Source organism: Pristis pectinata, chromosome 16 (assembly GCF_009764475.1).
Source record: "Pristis pectinata isolate sPriPec2 chromosome 16, sPriPec2.1.pri, whole genome shotgun sequence".
Taxonomy (NCBI): Eukaryota; Metazoa; Chordata; class Chondrichthyes; order Rhinopristiformes; family Pristidae; genus Pristis; species Pristis pectinata.
Genome location: NC_067420.1, coordinates 42,358,716 through 42,381,648, shown reverse-complemented (window position 1 = coordinate 42,381,648; position 22,933 = coordinate 42,358,716). Strand labels below are relative to the sequence as shown.

Here is a 22,933-nt window from a genome sequence, read left to right as displayed (position 1 = left end):
GAGGTACAAAAGCCTGTAGACCCACACTCAGCAATTCAGGAACAGCTTCTTCCTCTCCGCCATCAGGTTTCTGAATGGTCCATGAACCCATGAACACTACCTCGTTACTCCTTTTTTTGCATTATTTACTTTTGTAACTTTTTTTGGTAACTGTATGTCTTTGCACCGTACTGCTGCCGCAAAACAACAAATTTCACATCATAAGTCAGTGATAATAAATCTGATTCTGATTAATCTGTTATCTGAGGGAAAAATCTTGACCAAAGCACCAGGATAATTCACCAGCATCAAACAATCTGCTGGAGGAACTCAGCGGGTCGAGCAGCATCTGTGGGGGGGGGTGAAGGAATTGTCGATGTTCTGGGTCGACAGTTCCTTTCCCCCCACAGATGCTGCTCGACTCGCTGAGTTCCTCCAGCAAATTGTTTGTTGTTCCAGATTTTTGTGTCTCGAAGATGACTCACCAGTCTTTTGCAAATAAAGACATAAAATTTTTAAGGAAATTTCACCAGGAAGAGGTGGAGATGGTTGAGAACTTCAAATTCCTCGGAGTAAACATCACCAATAGCCTGTCCTGGTCCAGCTACATAGATGTCACAGCCAAGAAAGCTCACCAGCGCCTCTACTTCCTCAGAAGGCCAAGGAAATTTGGCATGTCCCTGTTGACCTTCACCAATTTTTACAGGTGCACCATAGAAAGCATCCTATCCGGATGCATCACAGCTTGGTACGGCAACTGCTCTGCCCAGGACTGAAAGAAACTGCAGAGAGTTGTGGACACAGCCCAGCGCATCACAGAAACAGCCTCCCCTCCATGGACTCTGTCCACACTTCTCGCTGCCTTGGTAAAGCAGCCAACAAAATCAAAGACACCACCCACCCCGGACATTCTCTCTTCTCCCCTCTCCCATCAGACAGAAGATACAAAAACTTGAAAACATGTACCACCAGGCTCAAGGACAGCTTCTATCCTGCTGCTGTAAGGCTCTTGAACAGACCTCTTGTACGATAAATACGAATTCTTGACCTCATAATCTACCTCATCATGGCCTTGCACCTTATTGTCTGCCTGCACTGCACTTTCTCTGTAACTGTAACACTTCATTCTGCACTGTGTTATTGTTTTCCCTTGTACTACGTCAAAGTACTTATGTTTTGAAATGACCTGTCTGGATGGCATGCAAAACAAAGTTTTTCTCTGTACCTCGGTACATGTGACAATAATAAACCAACTCTAGTTCGGCCCTCTGGTTATTGGAAGGACGGTTCCACTGGCAAGATAGCATTCCACTGGCAAGATAGCATTCCACTGGATTGCTGGCCTGGGAAAGGTGCTGTGGGAAGGTGACAGAGTCGGTGGTCACTGGCTCAGGGTGAGAGCCCACACTGACTGAAGGAAGCTGCTGCAGAGACACAACATCCATTCGCTTCTCTCATCAAAATGCAGAGCACAGCAAGGGCAGACTTTGTCAGATTCCACAGGCTAAACGACAGGGCATCCTGTGTGTCTCCCCCTCGGTTCCCGTGAAATGTTGGGCACAGTGGTGGTTTGAAGAACTAACAGCACAGCCCCAAACTGGCAGGAATGTGCAGCTGCAATTTAGAGTTGAAGTCCTTGGATAACCCAGGCTGTGGAATCTGTTCACACAGGCTGCACGGCAAGTAAACTTTATTGAAGCAGCTGCGTTTTTAACTTTTAAAGTGGATCAGGAACTAACATTTTAGTTGAGTTTTAAAACCAAGTTTTTAAAATGTGACTAGGAATAAGGTTTCAAAGGTCATATAATGTCACTGGCTCAGGTTTAAAAAATAGCCTGAATTATTTTGCAATAATGGAAACCATTTCCTGCAAATGATGTCTTACTGAAGTTTTATCTGGATGTGCACATAGTCCATAAATGAACGTGCTCTGCTCACAGGGCAGTAGATCTTCTGCATCCTCTGGTGGTGGTGTGAGGTATTTATTGGAATTGGTTTATTACTGTCCCCATGTACCGAGATACAAGGTCCAGTTTATTGTCACCTGCACAAGTCCATGTGTGCACGGGTGCAATGAAAATCTTACTTGCAGCAGCATCACAGGCACAGAGCATCAGATAAGCAGCATTCACAAGAAAAACATAAATTTAACATAAATTATACATAATTTTTTACAAGAAAGAACACAATTAGAAAAAAAAACAAAGTCTGTTTTAGTGCAAAGTGATCAAAGTGGACATGGTGTTGTTAACTGTAGTGATTAGAGTTTTGCTGGTTGGTTCAAGAACTGAACGGTTTTGCGTGCCATCCAGACAGATCATGCCGTACTTAAGTACGTCGAGGTAGTAAAAAGAAAACAGGATGCAGAATATATTGTAGCAGCTGCAGAGAAAGTGCAGCGCAGGCAGACAATAAGGTGCAAAGGGGAAGTTGAACAGTCTCCCCTTTAATAATGGGGGCATGTTTTATCAGATGGTGAAGTCTGTGTGTTTAAACTAACTGACCTTAAATGGAGGGCAAAACAGTTCTTATAGGGTGATCCTACAGAGGTGTATAAAATCATGAGGGGCATAGACAGGGTGAATGCGCTCAGTCTTTTTCCCAGGGTTGGGGAATCATGAGCTAGGTTTCTTTTAAGGTTTTATAGGTTTAAGGTGAGAGGGGAGAGATTTAATAGGAACCCAAGGGGCAACTTTTTCATCCAGAGGGTGGTCAGTGTATGGAACGAGCTGCCAGAGGAAGGGGTTGAGGCAGGTACAATAACAACTTTAAAATACACTTGGACAGGGACATAGATATGGAAATGGGTCAAATGTGGGCAAATGGGACCAGCTTAGATGGGCATCTTGGTCGGCATGGACTATTTGGGCCGAAGGGCCTGTTTCCGTGCTGGATTACTCAATGAGTAATGGCCATAGTCGTAATAAAATGGATTAAGCTGATAAGTATGGTTTACAGTGTGAACCACCACCACAGCAAACTTCAACCCTCTGCCTGCCTTCGAGAGACCCATTCGTCATTCGATGCCGCTCCACCTGGTGAACTCACCACTTCATCCTCACAGTCATTATCTCCTGCCGTTTCACCCTGTTCCAGATCAGCAGCATCAGTCTCGTCCACCTCAAATGGCTCCTCTGTGACGGTTTCGGCTGTTTCTGAGGCAGAATCCCCATGAGACAACTCAGTCCTGCCCTCGTCTGCCTTCTTCCTGGTCTCTAGAAAAACACCCGAATTCAGACATACAAGAAGAGGCAACGTGTTTCCATACAAGGACCTTCCCCCCCTCAAAGCACCAAACCTGTTGTATAAACAGAAAACACCAGGAATACCCAGCAGGTTAGTCAGCATCTGTGTAGAGGGTACACAGAGCTAACCTTTCTGGTCAACAATCCTTCATCAGCAGTTGGAAAGTTGGAGATAAAAAAGTGTTTTGGAATGCAAACGAAGTGGGAAGGGCCAGGGAGAACGGAGAAGAAGGAGTGTATGTCGGTTGGAGGTGGATTCAGTGACAAAAGGGTGAAGGCAGGGGATGAAGGGATTAGCAAGTAACAACAGGCAGGTCTGAAGCAGCATGAATGGAAGAGAAGTGATTATTGGAAATTACCAGGAGAATAAAATTGTGAAGAAAACAACATAATCTGTTCTATAAGTAACGCATTACACCGACCAAGAACATTAACAGCCATTTTAACCTTCTGGTTGCACCACATTTCAACTCCCCTTCCCATCCCACACCGACCTGTCTGTCCTCGGCCTTCTCCTCTGCCAGGGTGAGGCCAAACCCAAACTAGATGAACAACACCTCATATTCCGCTTGCACAGCCTACAACCCAATGGCATGAACATTGAGTTTCCCAGTTTCAGGTGATTCACACCCTCTCTGTTCCTCTCTCCCACTGGTCCATCTGGATTCTTGCTCCTTTGTACCCCATCACTCCCCATTACCCAGCCCCATCACCCCCCTCCACCTGCCCATCACCCACACACCTACCCACCTGGGTCACTTCTGCCTTGACCTCCTCTTTCTATTCCTTCCCCTGCCCATTGTCCTTCCCTTATCACCCTCCAGCCTCTGTCCCCGCCTCCCCTGGCTCCACCTGAAAATCCCTTTTCCCCCCATCTGTTTCCACCCACCAAATACCAGCCTGCGTCTCCCCCCCTCCCTCTCTCTTCTATACACTGGCTATCTCCCCTCTACACTCTCGGTCCTGATGCAGGGTCTCGACCTGAAATGTCAACCACCTCTTTGCCCCCACAGATGCTGCCTGATCCGCTGAACTCATCCAGCAATTCGTTTTCTTGCTCAAGGTTCCAGCATCCGCGGTCTCGTGTCTCCAAGAACCTTAACACGCCTGGTAACTGTCGGGATTAAGCCACACAGATATTCCCTTTGATCTACGTCCCTCCCACCCACCTCTCTTACTTAAACTAACTTTCATCTCTCTCTTTCCCAGTTCTGACAAAGGGCTGAAACATTGACTATTTCTGTCTCTACAGACGCTGCCTGACCTGCTGAGCATTTCCAGCATTTGTGCTTTTATTTCACATTTCCAGCATCTGCGGATCTTCGATTTTCATTTATGAAGCAGCAGCTACTTGTTTGGAATGAGATCTCTTACACCCCACCAGACCTGGTACTGCTAAAGGATCTGAAGACATCAGTCAGCATCACAATTCCTCAGTGAAGTCCACTCGCATGATCCAGGGAAGAAGGTTTCATGTGGCTCCATGTTTGGGTCTTTGGTTTTAGGAACTTAAGGGTGTTGCTGGATATGGGGTCAGTGCAGGAAAATGAGGCAAAGGACTGGCCATGATACAGCAGTCAGAAGGAGCTGGTTGGCCTACTCTTGCTTCTTTATATGGCTTATAATAAGTGAAGTGGCAGCACAGAGGCATGGCGAGTAGACCTGCTGCCTCAGGGCTCCAGAGATCCCAGTTCGATCCTGACCTCGGGTGTTGTTGTTCTCCCTGTGACCGCGTGGGTTTCCTCTGGATGCTCCGGTTCCCTCCCACATCCCAAAGGCATGCGGGTTGGTGGGTTAATTGTCCGCTGTAAATTACCTCTGGTGAATAGGTGAGTGGTAGCTTCTGGGGGAGTTAATGGGAATATGGGGAGGAGTAGGTTACAGGGAGTTAGTGGGGCAATGGGAGTCAGCAGAGACTTGTATAACATAGAACAGTACAGCATAATACAGGCCCTTCAGCCCACAATGTTGTGCCGACCTTTAAAACCTCACCTAAGACTATCTAACCCCTTCCTCCTACATATCCCTCTATTTTAAATTCCTCCATATGCTTATCTAGTAATCTCTTGAATTTGGCCAATGTACCACCGCCCCAGGCAGCGCATTCCATGCCCCAACCACTCTCTGGGCAAAAAACCTTCCTCTAATATCTCCCTTGAACTTCCCATCCATTAACATAGAACACTACAGCACAGTACAGGCCCTTCAGCCCACAATGTTGTGCCGACATTTTATCCTGCTCTAAGATCTATCTATCCCTTCCCTCCCACATAGCCCCCTATTTTTCTATCGTTCATGTGTCGATCTAAGAGTCTCTTAAATGTCCCTAATGTATCTGCCCCCACAACCTCTGCCGGCAGTGCGTTCCACACACCCACCACTCTCTGTGTAAAAAACTTACCCCTGACATCCTCCTTATATCTTCCTCCAATCACCTTAAAATTATGTCCCCTCGTGTTAGCCATTTTCACCCTGGGAAAAAGTCTCTGACTGCCCACTCGATCTATGCCTCTTATCATCTTGTACACCTCTATCAAGTCCCCTCTCATCCTCCTTCTCTCCAAAGAGAAAAGCCCCAGCTCACTCAACCTATCATCATAAGACATGCTCTCCAATCTAGATAACATCTTGGTAAATCTCCTCTGCACCCTCTCTAAAGCTTCCACATCCTTTCTATAATGAGGCGACCAGAACGGAACACAATACTCCAAGTGTGGTCTGACCAGAGTTCTATGGAGCTGCAACATCACCTCGTGGCTCTTGAACTCAATACCCTGACTAACGAAGGTCAACACTCCATTACTTTAAAGCCATGCCCTCTTGTATTGAGCATGGGTGCCCTGGAAAAGAGGCACTGGCTGTCTACTCTATCTATTCCTTTTAATGAGCTAAATGGCCTCCTCCTAATAATGTATGGAAATATCAGGCATATTCATGTTTCTGGGTTTATAAATCTCTTTAAAGGTGAAGACCTCCAAACACATGGAAGTCCCACAGTACTGGGTTGAGGTGTCCGCCTGGGTTAGAGGTTCACAGCCCAGGACAGTTGTCAAAAATCAATTCACTGAACAAACCTTAACTCAGGCAGCTCCAATTGTGGAAGTGGGAGATCAGAATCTGATCTGTTCTGGGGCCAAGTCACAGGGCAAAGGGCAGGAGTGACGGTGTGGATTAATTCACCCACCTGTATGACCCACTTTCTCCTTCGCAATCTCCTCCAGTCTCCCAAGGAGTGAGTCAATGTTGGATTTAATCTGTGTGAGCTCAAGTTTAATTCGCTGCAGTTCATTGGATTTTACTGTAGAGAGAGAGAGAAAGAGGAACAGAGGTGACTAACATTTCACGAGGAGGCAACAGCTAACAGAAGCCAATCTCTTCTGTCAAAACTATCCATTTTCCCAAATGACTTTCAGGGAACCATGTACTTGTACCTCAACAGAGGGACCTTGGAGTACAAGTACATGGTTCTCTGAAAGTGGCGTCACAGGTAGACAGGGTGGTGAAGAAGGCTTTTGGCACCCTGGCCTTCATCAGTCAGGGCATTGAGTATAAAAGTTGGGAGGTCATGGTGCAGTTGTACAGGACGCTGGTGAGGCCACATTTGGAGTATTGTGTCACTGTTGGTCGCCCTGCTGTAGGAAAGATGTTGTTAAACTGGAAGGAGTGCAGAAAAGATTTACAAGGATGCTGCCGGGACTTGAGGGACTGAGTTACAGGGAGAGGTTGGACAGGATAGGCCTTTATTACTTGGAGCGTAGGTGACTGAGAGGTGATCTTATAGAGATGTATAAAATCATGAGGGGCATAGATAGGGTGAACGCACTCAATCTTTCTCCCCAGTGTTGGGGAATCAAGAACTACAGGGCACAGTTTTAAGGTGAGAGGGGAAAGATTTAACAGGAACTTAAGGGGCAACTTTTTTTTACACACAAAGGTGTGGTATGCATTTGGAGATATAAGATTTCTTGATTAGCCTCATGTACATCAAAACACACAGTGAAATGCATCTTTTGCGTAGAATGTTCTGGGGGGCAGCCCACAAGTGTCGCCACGCTTCCGGCGCCAACATAGCATGCCCACAACTTCCTAACCCGTACGTCTTTGGAATGTGGGAGGAAACTGGAGCACCCGGAGGAAACCCATGCAGACACGGGGAGAACGTACAAACTCCTTACAGAGAGCTGCCGGAATTGAACCCGGGTCGCTGGCGCTGTAATAGCGTTACATTAACTGCTACACTACCATGCCTGAGCTGGGAGGGGAAGTGGTTGAGGCAGGTACAGTAACAACTTTTAAAAGACAGTTGGACAGGTACATGGACTGGAAAGGTTTGGAAGGTTATGGGCCAAACGCTGGCAAATGGGACTAGCTTGGTTGGGGCATCTTGGCTGGCATGGACCAGTTGGGCCAAAGGGCCTGTTTCTGTGCTGTGTGACTCTGTGACTCTCTAAGCTTTGAAGTTCTAGACTTCAGGACATGGCCCTGAAATTTTCAGTGATGGTGATGGTGAGGACACAGAGTGGCCTCACCACGAACTGCCACGCGCACAGTTAAACAGAGAAATTCCGTGATCTCAGTCCTGATGAAGGGTCTCGACCCAAAACGTCAACTGTCCGTTTCCCTCCACAGATGCTGCCTGACCTGCTGAGTTCCTCCAGCATTTCGTGTGTGTTAATCCAGTAATCCAGTTAATCCTAGAGAAACAAAGGACTACAGATGCTAGAATCTGGATCTGCAGAATTACTGGATTCATCCAGTTGATCTTGTGGGTATTACAGCCTTCTCCAGCACAGTCTGCAGTAATCAGTGAATTGCCAAAATCTTCCAGTTTTACAAGGTCTTCTTGTTATTAAAAATCCCCATGGAAATGTTACCTCTTACTGCAGAGAGCAACAAAACCTTTAACCCTGTAGTTAAATCATAATTTGCTGCTCAACAGTCTCTCAAGCCCAGACAAGGATCACATTTTGCGTGTCGCAAGTATCATTCTGGCAGACATCTTTTCCAAAAGGTGTACAATGGCGAGCATTACATTTAGTTTCACATTACGGCAAGCACACGCCGAGCAGTGAAGGGGCTGTGGAATGCAGCTGAGCAGTCGCGGAGGTTGACAAGGCCGTTGTTCAGTGGAGTTCTGACCTCCATGTTATAAACCAAACAAGATTTAAGCTGGATCCCAAACTCAAAGTTTACAACTAATGAATGAGTTGGGGCTTTTATTATTTACGTATTTCCTTATGACATAGGAAGAGTCCATTCAGCCCACCAAGTCTATGCCAGCCCACAGTGCAGTCCCATTCCGCACTACTTTACTGTATCCTTGTAACCTATTCTCGTTACATTCCCCACCACTTTCTCCCGGACTTTACAACTCACTTATACACAAAGGCACAATTTACAGTGCATGTTTTGGGATGTGGGAGAAAACCAGAGAACCCGGGGGAAACCCGCACAATTGTAGGGAGAAAGTGCAAACTCCATACAGACAGCACCAGAGGTTGGGATTGAACCTGGATCTCTGGAACTGAGAGGCAGTGACTCTGGTCCTGTTGAAAGGGAATTGACCTGATAAGGTTGTGAATAGGGTTTGGTAGAATTGACACCGAGAAGCTTGTTCTGCAGAACTGGGGCTGAAAGTGTGAGATAATCCCTCATAAATCCAGTTTGTGATTCAGGAGAATCTTCCCTACCTGGAGTGGGAAGTCCACGGATATCACTCCCGTGGGAAGCCATTCAGCTGTAGAGCATCAATATCGTCAAGCCAGATACTTAAAGGAGAATGGATGAGGAGAGGCTATGGTTGGGGTAAGACACGGGAGGAGCTTGTGTGGAATATAAACACAGGCACCCAGTAGTTGGGCTAAGTTGCACTAAGGTCTTGCTTTTGCATGTTCTTTTTTTCCCACTGCACGGTATAATTTATGTATAGTTTATATTCTATGTGTTGTCTGTACCTAGGTGCCTGTGGTGCTGCTGCAAGCAGGTGTTTCATTGTACCTGTACCTCACCGTACATGGCAATAAACTCAACTTGACTCAGCCAGTTCCATCACGGTACAGCTCTCCCCACCATCAAGGATATCTGCAACAGGCAATGTCTCAGAACAGTGACATTCAACATCAGGGACCCCCACTATCCGTGCCATGCCATCTTTTTGATGCTGCCATCAGGCAGGAGGTACAGGAGCCTGAAGACCCACACCTCAAGGTTCAACAACAGCCTCTTCCTCACTGCCATCAGGTTCTTGAACCCACCTGAAAAACCCTGATTCTACCTCAGGCTACATTTCCCTCAACTTGCATGGATGTGGATATTTTTGAATATGTTTATTTTTGTTTATTTTGTCGTGTAAATTATGTATAATTTATGGTCATTTAAGTTTATGTAATTTATATTTGTCATGTATTGGTATTGGTTTATTATCGTCACTTGTACCAAGGTGCAGTGAAAAACTTGTCTTGCATACCGTTCGTACAGATCAATTCATTACACAGTGCATTGAGGTAGTACAGGTAAAAACAATACCAGAATACATAGTAAAGTGTCATAGCTACAGAGAAAATGCAGTGCAGGTAGACAATAAGGTGCAAGGTCAAACAAGGTAGATTGTGAGGTCAAGCATCCATCTCATCGTATAAGGGAACCATCCAATAGTCTTATCACCATGGGATAGAAGCTGTCCTTGAGCCTGGTGGTATGTGTCCTCAGGATCCTGCAGAAGATACAGGAGCCTGAGGGCACGTACCACCAGGCTCAAGGACAGCTGCTATCATGTTTGTAACGTACTGTGCTGCTGCTGCAGGAAGCTAATTTTCATGGCATTTATACCCTGGGCCTGTGTGCCTGTGACAATAAACTCGACCTGACTTGGTGGCCTTATTCCATGCTGTAGGTGTACAGAACTCACATTTTAATTTTGTGGCGTTTTTTGCCACAGTCGTGGAGCGCGACATTAACTTCAGGGGGATCCCAGATTTCCCCCGCCGGAGCACGGGGACAATCACACGAGGACGCTTCACCGGGATGGCCCTAGGAACCAACGAAGGCCGACTTGAGTACTCGTGCATCCTGTGGTGGAGAGAGAGTGACGGAGAATCAGCCCCGGTTAACCCACGATGGCCAGCCTGAGACAACAAGCAGCGGAGCGGGGGTGAGGGATGGGGAATGGCTGGAGGGGATGTGGACCGGCTGGTGGTATGGGTGGGTGGGTGGGTGGGTGAGGCTTGACGCAGCAGCGGGAGAAGGATCAGCAGGGGCTCACGGACAATATGGTTCCACCTCAAGGTGGGACAGGAACAGAGGCGATGGAACGTCAGCACACTCAGACCCAAGGAGGTGGCAGGGCAAGTTCAACCAGCTCCTACATGACACAGAGAGGCCATTTGGCCCATCAGGTCCATGCCAGCTCACAGCAGAGCAATCCCATCAGTCCCATTCCCCCTTCTCCTTAGTTCCCTGTATCCCTGCAACTCATCCTCTCTCATACACACACACACACACACACACACACACACACACACACACACACCTGTTCGATTCTTTACTTAGACAAGGGACAATATACAGCGGCCAATTATCTACCCGCACGTCTTTGGGATGTGGGAGAAAACCAGAGCACCCGGGGGGAAACCCACGTTGACATGGGGAGAACAGGCAACTCCCCCTACGTCAGGATCCCACCGGAATCCCTGGATCAGGGAGGTGGCAGTACTAACTGCTGCACCACTGTGCCACTCTTCAGGGTCCAGAGGTTATCAAATGAAGTCAAAAAGCAAGGAATCCAAGCTGAACTTTAGTTTGGATATGTCACGGTCACTGGTTAAGCCCCAGGGAAGGACCCAGGGTAGTCATTTCAGGTCACAACACCTCAGGTCCTGAGACACTGCAGAGAACACAGAACAGTACATCACAGGAACAGGCCCTTCGGCCCACAATGCTGTGCCGAACTAATTAAGCTAATGACACCTAATTAAACGAATCCCTTCTGCCTGCACACAGTCCAATTCCCTCCATTCTCTGCACATTCATGTGCCTATCTAAGAACCTCTTGAACGCCTCTATCGTATCTGCCTCTACCACCACCCCTGGCAGTACATTCCAGGCACCCACCACTCTCTGCATAAAAAACTTGCCCCACACATCTCCTTTGAACTTTCCCCCTTGCACCTTAAATGCATGCCCTCTGGTATTGGCCATTTCGAACCTGGGAAAAAGATACCGACTATCTACTCTCTTTGTGCCTCTCTTAACATTACAGGAGAGTTCCCAGAATGAGGTAGTTCAGTTATACGGAGAATCTGCTGGAGGAACTCAGCGGGTCGAGCAGCATCTGTGAGGAGGGAAAGGAATTGTCGATGTTTCGGGTTTGAAACCCTGCATCAGAATCCTTGATCTGAAACATTGACAATCCTTTCCCCCCCACAGATGCTGCTCGACCCACTGAGTTCCTCCAGCAGAGTGTGTGTTGCTCCAGATTCCAGCATCTGCCGTCTCCTGTGTCTCCTGTTGTATTGAGGAGATGGGGGTGGCGGGGGGGGCGATCTCCTCAACCGGAGGATTTGGTCGAGCTGTTTGAATTTACCAATGATTTTTTTGAAGAGGTAGAAAGGGAGAAGCTCTTTCCACTGGGAAAAGAATCCATTTGGTTCTAAGAACTGAGCAAGGTGTGTCCCTGTGGCCCTGCCCTGTCATGGGGTCAGGTCATGATCAATCTGACCTTGGCTTCAGTCCCATCCTCCTGGCTGCTGTCCCAACCTGGAACTCGGTGTAACTTCACCTGGAATATTCCCATCTACTCCACCTGGGATAGTCCCATTAACTCCACCTGGAATATTCCCATTAACTCCACCTGGAATATTCCCATCAATTCCACCTGGAATAGTCCCATTAACTCCACCTGGAATATTCCCATCTACTCCACCTGGAATATTCCCATCTACTCCACCTGGAATATTCCCATCAATTCCACCTGGGATAGTCCCATTAACTCCACCTGGGATAGTCCCATTAACTCCACCTGGGATAGTCCCATTAACTCCTCCTCCACAGCTCTCTGCCGTAGAGAATCCCAGAGATTCACAACCCTGTGACAGGTGAAATTCCTCCCCAGATCCATTGTAAATGGACGTCCCCGGGATATCCTGGGGTGACCCTTTGACTGGGGGACACAGGGATGGGCTGGAACCCCAGGTGAGCGGGACTGTGGTGAATGTCCGATCCATACTCAGTGTGGACGCACATCTGGGGCTTGGAGGTGGTTGTGCCTCTCACTGCAGTTTCCAGTTCCCCTGGTGACCCTGCCCATCTGTGCCTGACAGCTTCAGACGAGGTGATCCACTCCCCTTCCTCCTACAGACCCTGGGAGCAAGAGCAGGATGTTCAATCTTCTCTGTCCTGGCTAAACTGTCCCTGGTCCTACCTACCCACCTCAGTATCCACCAGTCTCAGAATCCACAGCCTTTACATAGAACAGTACAGCACAGGAACAGGCCCTTCGGCCCACAATGTCTGCGCTGACCACAATGCCAAATTAAACTAAATCTTGTCTGCCTGCACATGATCCATATCCCTCCAGTCCCTGCATATTCACGTGTCTAACAACGTCTTAAACCCCTCTATCATATCTGCCTCCACCACCGCCCCGGCAGTACATTCCAGGCACCCACCACTCTCTGTGTAAAACACCTGCCCCACACATCCCCCTTAAACTTTCCCCCTCTCACCTTAAAGCTGCGCCCTCTAGTATTAGACATTTCCACCCTGGGAAAGACTCTGACTGTTTAGCCTATCTGTGCCTCTCATAATTTTATAAACTTCTATCAGGTCTCCCCTCAGCCTCTGACGCTCCAGAGAAAACAATCCGAGTTTGTCCAACCTCTCCTTATAGCTCATACTCTCTAATTCAGGCAGTGTCCTGGTGAACTGCTTCTGCACCCTTTCCAAAGCCTCTACACCCTCACTGTAATGGGGGACCAGAACTGCACACAGTGCGGCCTGACCAAAGCTTTATACGGCTGCAAAAGAGGGCAAAGCACTGGAGAGATCTGGACCAGGGGATTGAGATCTCACTCCCCTGGTCCAGATCCCCCAGCTCCATCTTGTAGATTCCCCAGCTGGTATTGGTATTGGTTTATTATTGTCACTTGTACTGAGGTACAGTGAAAAACTTGCCTTACAAACCGATCGTACAGGTCAATTCATTACACAGTGCAATTACATTGAGTTAGTACAGAGCGCATTGATGTAGTACAGGCAAAAACAATAACAGTACAGAGTAAAGTGTCACAGCTACAGAGAAAGTGCAGTGCAGTAAGGTGCAAGGTCACAACAAGGTAGATCGTGAGGTCAGAGTCCATCTCATCGTATAAGGGAACCGTTCAATAGTCTTATCACAGTGGGGTAGAAGCTGTCCTTAAGTCTGGTGGTACGTGCCCTCAGGCTCCTGTATCTTCTACCTGATGGAAGAGGAGAGAAGAGAGAATATCCCAGGTGGGTGGGGTCTTTGATTATGCTGGCTGCTTCACCAAGACAACGAGAGGTAAAGACAGAGTCCAAGGAGGGGAGGCTGGTGTCCGTGATACACTGGGCTGTGTCCACAACTCTCTGCAGTTTCTTGCGGTCCTGGGCAGAGCAGTTGCCGTACCAAGCCGTGATACATCCAGATAGGATGCTTTCTATGGTGTATCGGTAAAAGTTGGGGAGCAGTTTCTCCATCTATCCTGTCAAAATCTTCAGCTCACTCTACTGACTCTCCTGTACAAAGGGGTACAGCGCCCAGTCCTTGCAACTGGCCCTCACAACAACTCTTCAATCGCCAAACTCGGTCCTCATTGAGAGGTCAGCTGTGGAAAGGGTGAGCAGCTTCAAGTTCCTGGCTGTCAACATCTCAGAGGATCTATCCTGGGCCCAACACATTGATGCAATCACAAAGAAGGCACACCAGTGGCTCTACTTCGTTAGGAGTTTGAGGAGATTTGGTACGCCACCAAAGACTCTTGCAAATTTCTACAGATGTACGGTGGAGAGCATTCTGACTGGTTGAATCACCACCCGGTATGAAGGCTCCAATGCACAGGATCGCAAGAGGCTGCAGAGGGTTGTAGACTCAGCCAGCTCCATCACAGGCACAACCCTCCCCACCATCGAGGACATCTTCAAGAAGCGGTGCCTCGAGAAGGCGGCATCCATCACTGAGGACCCTAACTATCCAGGACATGCCCTCTTCTCGTTACTACCATCAGGGAGGAGGTACAGGAGCCCAAAGACCCACACTCAACAATTCAGAAACAGTTTCTTCCCCTCCGCCATCAGATTTCTGAACTGTCCATGAACACTACCTCATTATTCCCTTTTCTTGCACTATTTCTTTACTTTGTCATTTATAGTAATTTCATGTCCTGCACTGTACTGCTGCCGCAAAACAACACATTTCACAACATATAAGCCAGTGATAATAAGCCTAATTTTGACTATTCTGGGCAGAGGCAATCCACATCTCAAACCTCCTTACAATGTAGAAGGAGACCATTCAGCCCATTGAGTCCATGCTAGCTCTCAGAGCAATCCCATCAATGTGTGAGAAAGAGAAAATAAGCTATTCTTTCTCACACGCCCTAATCCTCCAACCCTTCGTATACACACTAGGGGCAATTTACAGCGGTCATGTACCGCTGTTGGGATGTGGGAGGAAACCAGAGTACCCAGGGGAAACCCACGTGGTCACAGGGGGAATGTGCAAGCTGCACACAGACAGCACCGGAGGTCAGGATTGAACCTGGATCACTGGAACGGTGAGACAGAAGCACAAACCTCTGCACCAGTGTGGTACCCAGCTGGACAAGACCTGGGCTGGCCACAAAGATAAACGTTTTGTAACCCTAACAATCAAAGTTTGAGTCCCTGTGGTTAAACCAGCCACATGCACTGTCCAGGTGTGGTAAACCCTGACAATTCCAGCTCAGCCACTATTGAATTCACACACTCGAACGGAGATGTTTAAGGTGATCAAAGATTTGACTGGGGAGAAGTTTGAAATCCAGCGGGGAGGAAGAGTCTGCAGGAAGAGTACAGAACAAGGGGACATCAACATAGACCAATAGTCCAGCCGCTCAGGGTGACATCAGGAGAGGAAACCAGGGCCTCCCTCGCTGGAATTCCTGAGGCTGGAACTCCGGTGACCATTTTAAGATCTGAAGTCAATAGATTTTTGTTAAGCCTGTTGTACAAAAGGTTACGGATGGAAAGTTGGTGGATGGACTTAAGATATAGATCAGCTATGATCTAAATGAATGGCAGAACAATCTGGGAAGGCTGAATGGCCTCTGCTGTCCATAACTGATCAATAAATGTTCCAGTAACCAAGGAAGACTTGCATTTCTGTGGCACCTTCTGAGGTCAGGCACTACAAGGTGCTTTACGGCCAACAAAATATTACTTTTGAAGTGTGGCCACTGGGTTATTATGCTCAGCGAATACAGGCACAGCAAGATCCCACCAACAAGAACGTGATGCTGAGCAAATGACCTGCTTTGGTGGTGTAGGTTGAGGGAGAAATACTGGTCAGGATACCTGGGATGGAGATACCACAAGCTCTTTTGCATCTACTTGAGAGAAAAGGCAAGACGTGGTCTAACCTTGTGCAAGTGACGGTACCCCTGACCGTGTGGCGCTCCCCCATTCCTGCACTGGAACCTTCCGCCCACGCTTGTACGCTCAAGTGCCTGGGGTGAGATTTGAGCCCAGCGCCTTCAGAACCCAGAACTGAGGGAGCTCCTGAGCCACGGCTACCTGTATATTTTATAATGGACGCACCAGATTTATTTGGTAATCTAATCAGAGACCTGAATAGAGGCAGAAACAAATTGAATCTCAGACGTTACCTTTCGTAGAAATCGTCCCTGAAGTAATCATAAGCAAAGTCGTAGCTGGTGCTTAGAGGAGAAAGGAGACAAAATTAGTCATTGGAAGCAAAACAGGCAAAAGTCGTACAGCATAGAAACAGGCCCTTCGGCCCACCAGTACATGCTGACCTTTTTGCTCATCGACACTAATCCCATTTGCCTGCATTAGGTCCACATCCTTCTGTGCCCTGTCTACTTACGTCTCTGTCTAAATGTCTCTTAAATATACTGACTGCATCTGATTCCACAACCTCCTCCAGCAGCTTGTTCCAGACACCAATTGCTCTCCGTGCAAGAAACACTCACCCCTCAGATCCCCTTTAAAACTCCTTCCTCTCATCTTAAACCTATGATATTCTGACTGTGAGCCCTATCCACGCCAATGTTCTCGACATTTTCAGTTAACATTAAATGGGAACATTTCACTTCATGTGGACGGTGTGAATGCATCAGAGAAAACCGAAGAACGTTGCGGTGTAGGACTGCCCCAGTCTCCGGACACCACCCCTCCACCCACACTGTGGGGCCGATCCTCTTCCAGCTTCCCTCGTTGCTGTCATGGATCAGGACACAACTGGTGACTTGGCGAAGGTTTGCTCTGCCGTCCAGCCAGTGTTGCTTCCAGTGGTGGAATGGGGGAGGTTCAACAAACACAGCAGGAGTTCCTGGTCTCAGTCCCATCTGAACAAACTGGCTCCCACAGAGGGGGAGAGGGGACGGGAGAGATGGGGAGCCACCTCCCCCTCACCACTCTCCCACACCCAGGCATGCACAGCTCTTAATGACGACCAGTTATGGAGGAACACACCCGAGTCTTTAACATGTTTTGTGAGTGGGTGGGAGTAGGAGATGGCGCTTGACACGGGGGCAGCACAGTGGTGCAGGTGGCTCACAGTTCTGGAGACCTGGGTTCGAACCTGACCTCCGGTGCTGTCGGTGTGGAGTTTGTACTCCCATCTCAGCCAATGGTTCCTCCTCTCTCTGAGGGCCAGGAGGAAAGTTAGAACCGGCAAGCTTTGGAACCACAAATATCCACAAGGTAAAGGTGGAGAGGTGAGCAATGAGTGTGTGAAAGTGGCCACTGAGGCACTAGCTGCCCATGTGACCCTCCCCAGCACCCTGGTACAGGCACAACTGCTCCATCACGTGTGCGGCACTATCGCAGAGGAAGAGATCTCTCACCAGGTTGGGGGCTGGAGGGGAGGAGTGTTGCTATGGTGAGAAGGGTATGGGCTTGTGGTTGGGCGAGGAAGTGTCCTGGGACACTGGAAGGCCTCATGCTGTGCACAAAGCCATTTCCATTCGCACTTTGCTCGACATCTCCCTGTCCCCATTGGTGAGGAGGGTTTGAGGGACAGTTGTGTGGGCATCACCCACTACCCGGTGGAGCTGATGAGTTCTCAGCTCTCCCCCCGGAAAGCAGAAGGTCAGGGAGAGAGATCATCGGAGCATCTGGTGGGACAGGCGCACAGGAGACTGAACTCTCAGGTTGGGATCCAAAACCAGGAATCGCCAGCAAAATCCAATCCAATCCAATCTCCACCCAGGAACCACCGGTAACACGGAATTCATTCCCACAAGGAGTGGGGAGGTGGTCGGACTGATGGACTTCGGGAGAAAGCTGGATAAACATGGGAGGGACCAGCAAGTGAGGGGAATGTGGTGGAGAGAGATCAGGCTCATTACAAACCCCGGCATGGACAAGTCGGGCTGAACGGCCGTGCAGCATACTCAGGCTAGTTCGGGTGACCCCCATGCTCTCCCCCACAGGGTACCAGAAGCAGTAACGGTCACCGGATCGCTGGTACCTGTACAAAGTAGAACTGGGCCGCTTCAGTCCCTTGGGTCTGTTGGGCTTGGGCTCCCCAGCCATGTTAATATCTGCAGGAGACACAACAAAACCAGACCAGTCTTAATTTGCCCATTGCCCACAACACGTTCAGTTTGCTGCCTGCTCTCAGCTCACCCATTTCATCTCCTAAAAGGTTACAGTCAAAGGGTGTGGACAAGACTTGTGATGTGCACATGCTCTATTCAACTGCTGGGGCATCACACCCAAGCTGATCACACAACGAACCAGTGAGGAGCAGGAGAAAGTCACTGGATCGCTCGAGTCCACTTCGCCATGACTGATCTGACTGTAGCTCAATTCCATCTTCATGCCTACCCGTGGAAATCTTTCATCTCCTTGTTTATCGAGGATCTCTCTCCATCTGCATTAAAGATATTCAAAGACTCTGCTTCCACCAGCCTTGGGGAAGGGAGTTCCAAAGATTCACCGTCCACTGAGAAAAAGCGTTTCACCTTATCTCTGTGTGAAATGGGTGACCCCTAGTTCCAAATCCTCCCGTCCACGTTCTCCCTGCCAAGACCATTCAGGATCTTATACATTTCCCCTCTCACTCTCGTAAGCCTTGCCTGTCCAACCCTTCTTCAGAAGAAAACCCACCCATTCCAGGGATCTGATAAACCTTCTCTGAACTGCTTCCCATGCATCTATATCCTTCCTTAGATAAGATGACCAATTCTATACACAGCACTCCAGATGTGGTCCCACTAATGACCTGTGCAACTGAAACGTTATCACTGGTTCCTCTCCCCACTCCATTCCCGGCAGCCCTCCCCACCTTTCATGCTCCACCTTCCTCTCCCATCAGATTTCATCACCTGCAGCCCTCTGTCACCTCCACCCATCACCTCCCAGCCTCCGTCACTGTCTCCACTCTCCTCTTCTCTGTCTATCACCCCTCCTCACCTGGATCCACCTATCGCTCGCCAGCTCTTGGCTCCACCCCTTCCCTTCATACTGGGTCTCTCCCCTCTATCTTTCAGTCCTGATGAAGGGTCTTGGCTCAAAACGTCGACTGTCCATTTCTCTCCACAGATGCTGCCTGACCCGCTGAGTTCCTCCAGCATCTTGGTTGTTGCTACATAACCTCCCTAGTTCTGCGTTCATCCCCGCTTGCAATAAGCAATGACATTCTGTTAACTTTCCTAATTACTTACTGTACCTGCATACTAGCCTTTTGTGAATCATGGACCAGGACACTCAGATCCCTCCACATCTCACAGCTCAGCATCTCTCATCATTTAGATAATATGCCTCTTATGTTACGTTTCTTGCCATTTTCACATTTTCCCACATTACACTCCATTTGCCAGATCTTTGCCCACTCTAAAACATCTCTTTGTAGCCTCTTTATATGCTCTTCGCAACTTACTTTCCTTCCTATCTTTATGTCATCAGCATGTTTAGTAACAGTACCCTTGGTGCCTTTATCCAAGTAATTTCAAGTCATAGAGTCATAGAGCTATACAACACGGAAACAGGCCCTTCGGTCCAACTGGTCTATGCTGACCAAGATTCCCATCTAATCCAGTCCCATTTGCCTGCGTTTGGCCCATATCCCTCTAAACCTTTCCTATCCATGTACCTGTCCAAGTGCCTTTTAAGTGTTGTTAATATACCTGTGTCAATAAGTCGTGTGTCTTAACCTGGGGAGGGGCTGTATTCAGTTGCATCAAACTGCGATGAAGGATCAAGGACATCCCATCATCAGTGTTGTAGGGTGACTGAAGTTGGAGCTTGACAGCGACACTTGGAACAACTACCTACATTTACATAGTACCTTTTACTGGTAAAACACCTGAAAGCACTTTGCAAATTCATTATTAAGCAAAGCTGAGATGGAGACAAGGGAGTTATTAGGGTGGCTTAAAGAGGAGACTAAAGGGGAGAGAGGGAGAGATGGAGAGAGAGAGAGAGAGAGAGCGAGAGAGAGAGATTCTATATATCTCTCTGAAAGATTCTATCTTTCTCTATATATCTCTCTGAAAGATAGAGAGAGAAAGAAAGAGAGAGAGGGAGAGAGAGAGAGAGAGAGAGAGAGAGATAAAGCCAGTGTGAGAGGGAGGTTTAGGATGGAATCCCAGAGTTTGGGCCTTTGGCAGCTGAAGGCATGGCCATCAGTGATGGAAACTGGGCAGAATTGAAGGAGTGCAGAGAGGAATCAGAAAGCAACAAGTCCCAGATGCCGAAAATCTGAAATTCTCACCGGGTCAGTCAGCATTTGTGGAGATGTGTTTCAGGCCAGAACGAGCTTACATCAGAACTGGTCTTAAGTTGCTGAGAAGGTGGAGAGAACAAGGGGGAGTCTGTAAGAGGGTGGGGACCAAGGGGGACTGAATGACGTAAGTGGGGTGGTGCTGGCGCTGGCTGAGAGAGGGAGGTGAGCCCTTGTTAACCATCTTTCTGGAGAAGAGGGAGATTGGAGGGGCTTATGGAGAATGTGGAAGGATTTGAATACAAGGATGTGAATTTGAAAGCGATGGATTAGGAGACGCCATGGGGGTTCGTGGGAGACCAGGACACAGCAACAGACCCTTGGATAAGCTCTTAACAGCATCTGTTGTGGGTGTTCAGCGAGGGGAGGGTGAGGACCGAGGGGAGAATACTGGCAGGGATGGGACGCCTGCAGAACAAGTCATAGAAGATTTTGCCGCAGAACCAAAGCCGGTATCAAAACACACCTTGCTCTTTCTCTGATTGGGAACAGGACCCAGAAAACTGGTTTTCAGATATTCAGATGGTGCAACCATGGACTGAAAACTTAAAATTGGAGCCTTATGTTCTCCAGCACTTCAACAAACCCATTAGTACAGATAAACATTCAACGCACATGTCCAGCCCTGCTGACAGATCTTATTAACAGCTTCCAGATGTGTCCCCTTATCACTAATAAGGTGCAGGTCGGGGAGAGGGGAGAGGGGGGAGGGGGGAGGGGGGAGGGGGGAGGTGGGTGGAGGGAGAAGGGAGGAGGGGAAGGCGGAGGAGGGGAGGGAGAGAGGGGAGAGACGGGAGAGGGGGAGAGACGGGAGAGGGGGGAGAGACGGGAGAGGGGGGAGGGAGGGAGAGATGGAGAGGGAGAGAGGGAGAGGGAGGGGGGAGGGGGGGGAGAGGGGGAGGGGAGGGAGGGGGGAGGAGCGGGAGAGGGAGGGGGAGAGGGGGAAGGGGAGAGGGGGAAGGGGAGAGAGGGGGGAGGAGCAGGAGAGGGAGGGTCGGAGGGGAGGGGGAGAGGGTCGGCGGGGAGAGGCCGTGCTGCTCAGTGAACACAAGGCCAACATCCCAGCTTTCACACCTCCCGCTGGTCCCAGGATGGCGGGCCTGTGCAGTAACTACAGGGGTGCCCTCGGACTTCTCTGGACTGGGACCTCACCAGGTTCTCGGGCACGAGACCACAAGGGTTCAGTCTGCTCTTCCTGGCCATTTCCAGAGGTGGGGAAGGAGGAACTCCCATGACTTGCCCTTTGCAGAAACAGTCTAGTGGTTGGAAATCGAGCCTGGTATTCCCTTCCCAGACCAGGGCTCGGTGGTCGTTCCATCTCCTAGTGGAGTTGGCGATTCCCAATACTTCAGTCTGAGTTTTATGGAGAAAGACTAACGTGCATTTCTATAGCCACCTTTCCTAACCTCAGGATAACCCAAAGTCAACGAGGTGCTTCTGAAGAGTAGTTACTCACACGAAAGGGGTGAGTCTAACATGAGGGCGACTATCAGAGGGCAGGGAAAGCAGACGCTAGAAGGAAATCTCATGACTTGAAAAGAGGCGATTGGATTAACGGTGGGAAATGTAATTGTTCTATCTGACAGTTGCACTAATTCCATTCCCCTCCCTCTCCGATCCCCACCCTCCTTTCCCCCCCTCCTCACCTCCCTCCCTCTTCCCCTTTCCCCACCTCCCTCCCTGTCCTCCCCACTCTCCCATTTCTCCATCCCCCCACCCCTCTCCTCACCTCCCCCCTCTTTCAATGAAACAGTCACCAAGCTGTGATTGTACTAAAGTGGAGCCGGGCTGTGAGTGCATCTGCCTTGGGTAAGTGGGTGAGGTGTATGGATATGTTCCTCTCACTTTCCAGGCAGGGACACCACCCTGAGGTTTAATGGCCACAATTCCCCGCCCCGCCACATCTATCCTACGTAGGTGGTCAGCCTTACCAAGCGTCTGTCCAGCAAGCACGCGCCGATTCTCCCCAGCCACCGCCACGCGCGCAGTCCTCTCATTTGTATACTGCACAAAGGCGTAGCCCTTGTGTACAGAGCACCCTACCACCTTGCCATACTGCCCAAAGATGGTCTCCACATCAGATTTCTTCACCACCGCCGTGTTGAGGTTTCCGATGAAGACTCGCGAGTTAATTGACCGCGGATCGTTCTTGTTGGTGATGTTGCTGGTCTGCAACTTCAGTGACATGGTGTGGCCTAGAAAGTGAGAATAAAGGATCAGTCCGTGAACTTCTCCTTCCGTAATTTATTCACTCCCAACCCTGGCATTTCTCCACCACTCCCAGCTGTCTCCGAGCTGACGTGGCGGCAGAGTTGTCCGTGTTGGTGGGTCTGGAGTCACATGGAGCCCAGACTGGCGCAGGACAGCATACAACCGTTATTGGTAACAACACTTTACCCCGGATTTATTTCATTACTTGAGCTGCTAATCTTTACATTTGTATCTCATAGAGCAATACAGCATGGATACAGGCCCTTTGGCCCAACTAGTCCACGCCGACCATGGTGCCCACCTAGCTAGTCCCAATTTCCTGCGTTCGGCCCCTGTCCCTCCAAGCCTTGCCCCTCCATGTACCTATCCAAGTGCTTCTTAAATGATACTGTTGTACCTGCCTCACCCACTTCCTCTGGCAGCTCGTTCCATATACTCACCACCCTCTGTGTGAAAAAGTTGCCCCTCAGGTCCCTTTTAAATGTCTCCCCTCTCACCCTAAACCAGTTTTGGACTTCCCTACCCTGGGGAAAAG

General features: G+C 49.0%; 1 protein-coding gene across 1 annotated transcript in view; it reads right to left on the bottom strand.

Moving 5' to 3' along the window:
• Nucleotides 1–22,933, bottom strand: part of raly (RALY heterogeneous nuclear ribonucleoprotein) — an 82,996-nt gene that overhangs the window by 8,219 nt on the left and 51,844 nt on the right. The window contains exons 2-7 of the mRNA XM_052030959.1: nucleotides 22,119–22,382; nucleotides 17,932–18,004; nucleotides 16,103–16,153; nucleotides 10,132–10,292; nucleotides 6,409–6,522; nucleotides 3,028–3,194 (exon numbers count right to left, since the gene is read on the bottom strand). Coding sequence (XP_051886919.1) covers nucleotides 3,028–3,194; nucleotides 6,409–6,522; nucleotides 10,132–10,292; nucleotides 16,103–16,153; nucleotides 17,932–18,004; nucleotides 22,119–22,374 — 822 coding nt within the window. The 5' untranslated portion in view covers nucleotides 22,375–22,382. The remainder of the gene's footprint in view (nucleotides 1–3,027; nucleotides 3,195–6,408; nucleotides 6,523–10,131; nucleotides 10,293–16,102; nucleotides 16,154–17,931; nucleotides 18,005–22,118; nucleotides 22,383–22,933) is intronic.